At 43.4% G+C, this 7,549-nt stretch overlaps 1 protein-coding gene across 1 annotated transcript; it reads left to right on the plus strand.

The window, feature by feature from the left end:
• Nucleotides 1-3,947: 3,947 nt before the first annotated feature.
• On the plus strand, nucleotides 3,948-5,976 carry vgf (VGF nerve growth factor inducible; the record flags this gene model as incomplete). The annotated part of the gene is made up of 2 exons (XM_080023119.1): nucleotides 3,948-5,744; nucleotides 5,968-5,976. The coding sequence occupies 2 exons, from the start codon at nucleotides 3,948-3,950 to the stop codon at nucleotides 5,974-5,976; spliced, it is 1,806 nt and encodes a 601-aa protein (XP_079879245.1).
• Between the last annotated feature and the right edge of the window lie 1,573 nt (nucleotides 5,977-7,549).

Raw genomic sequence — 7,549 nt, forward strand, 5'->3', positions numbered from 1 at the left:
GCCTCCGCAAATGGATACTGCTCTCATTTCGATTTTGCTCCAATAAGGACCTAACCCTAACCTTCAGTTATAGACCCATAAACCTTATCAATTGCGAAGTTAAGATTATAAGTAAAATACTAACCAACAGAATTGAAAAAGTAATTCCATTTATAATTCAGCCAGACCAAACAGGCTTTGTCAAAGGCAGACACTCATCCAATATGCGTAGTTTATTCAGTCTTATCAGCATATCTCAATGGAACAACTTTAATACTATTATTGCCTCTTTGGATGCCGAAAAAGCATTTGACAGAGTGAAAAGTGATATGTCCAATTTAATCTTCAACAAATTTGGCTTTGGAGAGTCACTCATTCAATGGATTAGAATCCTCTACCACTCTCCATCTGCATCTGTCATAACCAATGGTTACACTTCACAGCGTTTCTCTCTACAAAACAGTAATATTGTAGGCATACAAACAGGACACTCAAAATCAGTTTTTGTATGCAGACGATATCTTGTTGTACATACGGAACCCAATATAATCCCTACCGGAGGTGTTCAATCTTACATCTAAATTCTCGGCTATCTCAAACTATTCAATAAATAGAACTAAAACCACAGTCTAACCACTCAGTGGGGGGCACTGTCAGGGTCACCCTAACCCTAATGTATTGACATGGTAGGTTTTTTCATTATTTGTCTCAATCCAACACATCTAAGTTCGTTTTCAGCATGTACAGTATGTACTGTACATATGACACCAATAAGAAGAGATGACAGGGGTGAGATTAAAATTACTATTATACCTGCTGTGAGAAATAGATCTTGCAGCCCAATTTAGTCCAACAACAAAACTTAAAAAAACATTGAAAAAGCTAGCCCACCACTGATTCATTTCAAAGTCATTCGTTGGGCACAGCATGTCACAGCTTATAAAAGGTTATTGTTATTGACTGTCTATTGCACCAATTTTGTCTCTTTGCCTTTTTTTGTTGTATTTTTATTTTCAAATGAATCCTACAAATGTGTCCGGTCTCAATACACCATTTGACAAAATGGAAATTTTACTAAATTCAAATTTGATTCAAGGTTCAAAAGATGCGTAACAGGTAATTGGCTGAATCAGATCATTCCTTTGATGTGGCCTGTTCTCTTCTTTGCCTTCCCGCTCTCATGTCAGTTCATGGACACAACACAGAATCTGCTCTATTCATCTCATCTCAAATCCAATATCACTACCCCATATCTTGCACTTCCATTTGATATTGGCTCCAAAAGTTGTCCATTCGTGGTTGGGGTGGGTTTGTGGCTAGCAAGTTGTAAGGAGTGGGAGGAATTTCATTTCTCATATCTGCCAGGGGATTTCACACAGCTTTGAGAGAGCGAGAGAGTGAGATAGCGATAGAGATAGAGACAGACATAAAGAGATTTGATTAGATTAGATTCAACTAATTGTCATTTCACAGAGAGAGAGAGCGAGAAACTCTCTAAATGAGCGTGGGCGTATGCATGCCTCCCCTTTCTACTCTCAGCTCCTTGTTTTTTTTTCCCTATCGGTGTTAGCCCAAAGCTTACAGAGCTTCCCTTCAGCCTTGGTCATGTCCCAATTTTGTACGCATTAACTGTTGTAGACAATTTTGCCTTTCCTAGTGCCAGCTTGTCAGTCAGTGCTGCACCACACACACGTACACACACACATCAATGAATGCAACCAATACTTACAAATAAACACACATTTGGATGGATGGATGGATGTGTGCATGCAAACCCAGAACAAAGACAAAATTGGATTTTAAGAGCTTGAGTGAGACTGCTCCTAACGAGGTCGTTTGGCATACTGCCTAGCTGCCTTTTACTCATGTTAATATATGCACCTTTAAACTGGAAGCTTATACTTATTCTGCACAGAGAGAAAGAGACTGTCGACAGATACACACACGTACTCTCCTTCGCCTTTGGTTAAAGATATGGACGATGGCCAACAATCACCAAAGGAACCTAATATAATGATAGGGCGGAATCCGTCAAGCAACAAGCCACATCATTCAAAACCCGAAGCTTGGATGAAAAATTGAAGACGACGGAAACTGAGAAAATGAGAAAATGCCTGGCTTAATGTTTGCCTGGGCCTCAAAGAAACAACCCTCTTACATTCACCAACCCATCCACCCATCCATCCATCTAACCATTCATTCATGCATTCATTTACTCGTGTGCACTGCGGTGTATCAGCACTGGGGTTTTTTTGTTTTGTTTTTACCTTCAACCAGGGATGGAAGCAGAGGGACTGTGTGTGTGTGTGTGTGGGGGGGGGGGGGTTGGGCTGAAGAAAAAAAAAAATCTTCTCAATGAAAAGCCATCCCTCTGACGTCAACGGACATCGACGCACGCACGAACGCGCGGACACGTGGTTCGGGGGAGGGGCGGATTTATAAAGACGCTGTCGCTGTCCGTGGTACTGGAAATACCAACCAGAATTGGGGGGCGGAAAAAAGAAAAGTCTGAATCAACACAGGAACGCAAGCGAACGGGAGAACTTAAATAGCAGTCTCGGAACACGCATGCAGGCATCGTTATTCAAGTAAAAACAACGACAACAACGACGACAACGACAACAACAACAAAGGACAGTTATAGCCTCGACTAGGTTTGGAAAGCAGAGGATTTTTCGTCCTGAGAAGGAAAATAAAAGCCTGGAGGATCAGAGGACAGAAGTAGTGAGTATTCTCTTCTTCTGTGAGCGTTTTGGTTATTAAGGGAAAAATAAGAAAACATGATGACCGCGCACTTTATTAATTGATATTCATTATGTATTTTCAGTGTGTATGTTATTATTTATGGATTGTTTTTGAGCGCTATGGGAACGCGCCGCGTGCGACGGTAGTGCCCGTGCGCGAGCAGTGAGTCAACTGACGTTTTAGTTGCCGTTGTTCAAATGAGGGGAAATAGAATAATCGCTTTTTAAACTTTTTTTTTTTTAGTCTCTGTGCTCTGTCGAATTTTAATGATGCGGCCAAACCTAATGTTGTTTTAACATCTCACTAACACGTTATTGCTGGTTAAAAAAAAAACCTCTCTAATGTCTTTCTTGCAAGACCCTATACTAATGTTTTTTGGAATTATTCAAACAAGCTCATCATTGACGAGGGATCTATCATCAGCCTAAAAATAATCGTTCATCAATTTGATTCAGTTGGTGTAATGCATAGGGAGGGAGGACTACAGTTGAACGATGAATGGGAATCTGAACAGTCGTTTGGCTCTGAGTTGTGAATGGAATTTTCACAAGAATCATTTAAATCTGTGAATTGAAGATTCATTGGTTGCCAGAGTGACTCCCGACTCCAGAGTAATTTAAAAGGTTTGTTCGCTATGAACCAATCGTTCGCGAGTCTCCCATCACTAGTGTCTAATTCAGTGTTTTGCAACCACTGTTCCACACTAGAGTGCTGGGAGAGTTCACTAGTTGTGCGTGATTAATTTTTCAAATTCCCATGGCCAATGGAGGTCTCAATCTTACCCTGCTCACCATACTGATTCAAATCCTGCCATAGAGATTAGAATGGCAATGTGGATTATATATTGCAAAGTTATTGGTGTGAATTGTTGTTGTTTTTATATTAAAGACAGTTTTATGTAATAAATAGTTTGTAAAGTAAATCTCTACCATTGCTGTTACAGTATCTTATTCTTTATGTGTGTAATGGTGTCCATTAAAATTAAACACTAGATTTTTTCTCTCTTTCTCCCAGACATCTTCCACAAATTCAGTGGTGTCCTTCACCATCTGGAGTGTGTTCTTCTCTGAAAGGCCATGATTGGGCACCGCGATGCCTCGAGTCCCGTTACCTTCCTCTTCCTCCTGATGGGAGTTTGCTTCCTTCCTATTTCTAACCCGAGCCCAGTTGAAACAAGGGGCCTAGTTGGTAAGCTACGAACACCTGCCTCTCCCAAGGTGGCCATGGCAGGCGATGGTACAAGCAGGGACCCAACTAGAAGAGGCCCGGCGCAAAATGGAGATGAGGGCCTCGTGAGCAGAGAGGAAGAGGAGGAGGAGCTCTTTAAAGATGTTGATCCAAAGACATTGGCAGCAGTTCTTCTGGAAGCGTTGAATAAGCCACTGATGGAGAGAGGAATGGGGGAGGAAGAGGAGGATGGTGCAAGAACAGAAGAAGAGGCGCAAAGAGAGGGTGGGGCAAAGACAATCACAGGGGATGCGAAGGGGCCGAAAGTACGAGAATCAGGGGTAGGAAACAGAGACAGGGACAGGGAGGGGGAGCTTGAGCTGGTGATGGCAGCCAAGGCTCTCCAGGGGAAGGAGGATCGAGAGCGGGAGGAGGAGACGGAGAGGAAAAAAGCCCAGGAAGAAGAAGAGAGAATCACCGAGAAGGTGACAAGCCGCACCACAAGTCACCTGGTCCAAGTGAAAACTGAGCAACACTCCATTGCTAGTGCAGGAGGGGAGGAGATAATTGGCAAGGATCTTCGAGATAAAGAAGAAGACGTCTCTGCACCCAGAACCCAAGGTGGATTACAGCTAGAGGGTGAACAATGCAATGAGGAAGAGGAGGAACAGCTAAGCCCAGAGGAGTTAAGAAATCTGGAGACGATGATGAAGGAGTTTCCAAGTTTGAGCACAGCCAGTAAAATCAGAGATTCCCAGAAGGGCCAGAGAGAGAGCAGAGGCTTCAGTCCCTATAATGATGTTTTACCCAAAAACAACGGCAATGACCTTGCAATGTCAAAGAAGAAGTTAAAATGGCAAGAGGAGACTCAGAAAGCCATGAATTTTCCGACTTTCCGGGGAGAACATTTTATGGATGGGTTTGGGGATCACCTGGACACTAGAGGGGGTAATAACATGATGGAGGAGGATGGACCAGATGCAGAAGAGGAGGAAGAAGTCCTCAGCCCTGAGGAAGAGGAAGCACAAGCCAAAGCAGAGCAGGAGGAAGTGCGGAGGCAGGCAGCAGAGGCGCAAAGAGCAAAGATGGAGGAGGAAAAGCTGGCTGACATTGCTTCCGACATGCTGCTCCAGTACATGGTCAAGCAAAACAGTGGAAACAGGAAATACAGGAACCAAAACGGGAAATATTCGTCATCTCTGTCCAACACTGCAGAGGACAAGCGTTCTGATGAGGTGCAGGAGGTGGAGGAAGATGATGACATTGATCCAGAGACAATTGATAAGCTGATTGAGATTTCTAGCAAACTCCATCTTCCTGCTGATGACGTCGTGGACATTATCAGCGATGTTGAGAAGAAGAAGAAGAAAGATCTGACCCCAGAAATGTCCTCGCTGTTACCTTGGCAACAACCCTTAATGCCCCCATCCTTACCCTCATCCACCAAAGGAATTTCTGTGTCACAGATCCCAATCACTCAAAATACCTTCCCTTTGTCTAAACAGGGCCCGCCAGCCATAAGTCCCCTTAAAACCTGGTTCCAAGAGAAACAAGCAACCAAACCATCCTTAGTCAATCAGGACCTCTGGGTCAAACCTTTAAAGCCCCTACCAGTTAATCTAGATATTTTGCCCAATCTCCAAAAGCCCCTATCAACCAACCAAGATCTCTGGCCCAAACCCCAAAAGACACTTTGGAGCAGATACCCCGCTTATGCCAGCTACCCCTCCATGTATCAGAAGAAGCCCTATCTCGGTTACTATCCCATTTACTTCCCTGTTCCACCAAAACCCAAACCTCGCTTCTACTTTCCCAAGCCAGTTTATACCCTCAACAGCCTTCTTGGAAATACAGTAGGCTATGACTATAATTTACCCACTAAACGGCATTTCCGCAACTGGGTCCAATCCAAGATAAGGAAACCACCTGCATCCATTCAGAAGCCCTATTACGCTAATTACATCTTCCCTTCCTACCGCCGGACATTCCAACAATACCCAATTTCCAAACCGGCCTACCCTGTCCGAAATGCGCAAATTCCACTCCATCTAAACCATTTTTACTATTGGCCCCCAGCACCTGTAGTGGCTAGGAATGAAGATTATTATCCCGCTCAGATTGGTAACCAGGCAGGTGAGGGCAGCAATGATGATCTTGGTAATTACATTCAACAGATGCTCATGTAACGGCCAAGGAAGTTCCAATGAGGGAGAAATGCAAGTGGGAATGGCAAAATGAAGGTGGGAAGAAGGGAGAGGAGGAGAAAGGAGAAATTTATTTTTTGTATTATTTTTATATAAAGCATATACCCAGTTGGTGTTCCAATTATTATTATTATTATTTTGTAAAAGTGACATTTCCTTTTTAAGTCAGCCTTAGAAATCGAATGAAGTCCAGAAAAAAGAAAGAAAAAGAAATCCACTATGAAGAGGGCAAGATGATTTTTTTTGATAGGCAACCAGTGCCACAAACACCCTTGGATCGTTCTAGAACCTTTTAAATTTAATCTTCTTGTATGAGGGTATTCTCTTTTGCTACATTTAGACATTCTAAAAAGGCACAGAAAAAATGCAGCTTAGTGTTTTTACGTTGCACTTCAAGAACTGTCGCTGTGGAAATGCTTAAGGGATGCTTTGTTTCAGTATCTAGTGAATAGATAGGCTTACCCAAAGGATGTTCCGGGGGTTCATCTTGGTTTAGGGTTTTAAGGTTTGTAGATTAATTTATTTGCTTTCGAGGAAGGGTAAAAATCCATGACTAAAAGCTGGCAAAAATGTGTGTATATACACCGATCAGCCACAACATTTAAACGACCGATAGTGAAGTGAATAACATTGCTCATCTCATTACAATGGCACCTGTCAAGTGGTGGGATATATTAGGCAGAAAGTGAACAGTCAGTTCTTAAAGTTGATGTGTTGGAAGCAGGAAAAATGGGCAAGCGTAAGGATCTGAGCCACTTTGACAAGGGCCAAATTGTGACGGCTAGATGACTGGGTCAGAGTATCTCCAAAACCGCAGGTCTTGTGGGGTGGTTCTGGTATGCAGTGGTTAGTACCTTCCAAAAGTGGTCGAAGGAAGAACAAGGATAACTTTTACATCATGCAGCTGGCCAGGTGCGTGTGGGTTTTTTACCTGGGGAAGAGATGGCACCAGGTAGAACTATGGGAAGAAGGCAAGCCGGTGGAGGCAGTGTGATACTCTGGGCAATGTTCTGCTGGGAAACCTTGGGTCCTGGCATTCATGTGGATATTGCTTTGAGACGTACCACCTACCTTAACATTGTTGCAGACCAAGTATACCCTTTCATGGCGATGGTATTCCCTGATGGCAATGGCCTCGTTCAGCAAGAAAATGCCCCCTGCCACACTTCTAAAATTGTTCAGGAGTTGTTTGAGGAACATGAAAGACTTCAAGGTGTTGACTTGGCCTCCAAATTCCCCAGATCTCAATCCCATCAAGCATCTGTGGGAAGTGCTGGAATGACAAACCCGATCCATGGGGGCCCCACCTCACAATTTAGAGGACTTAAAGGATATTCTGCTTACGTCTTGGTGCCAGATACCACAGGACACATTCAGAGGTCTTGTGGAGTCCATGCCTCGACGGGTCAAAGCTGTTTTGGTGGCACGAGGGGGAGCAACACAATATTAGGCAG

The sequence above is a fragment of the Zeus faber genome, assembly GCF_960531495.2.
Source record: "Zeus faber genome assembly, chromosome: 22".
Lineage (NCBI taxonomy): Eukaryota > Metazoa > Chordata > Actinopteri > Zeiformes > Zeidae > Zeus > Zeus faber.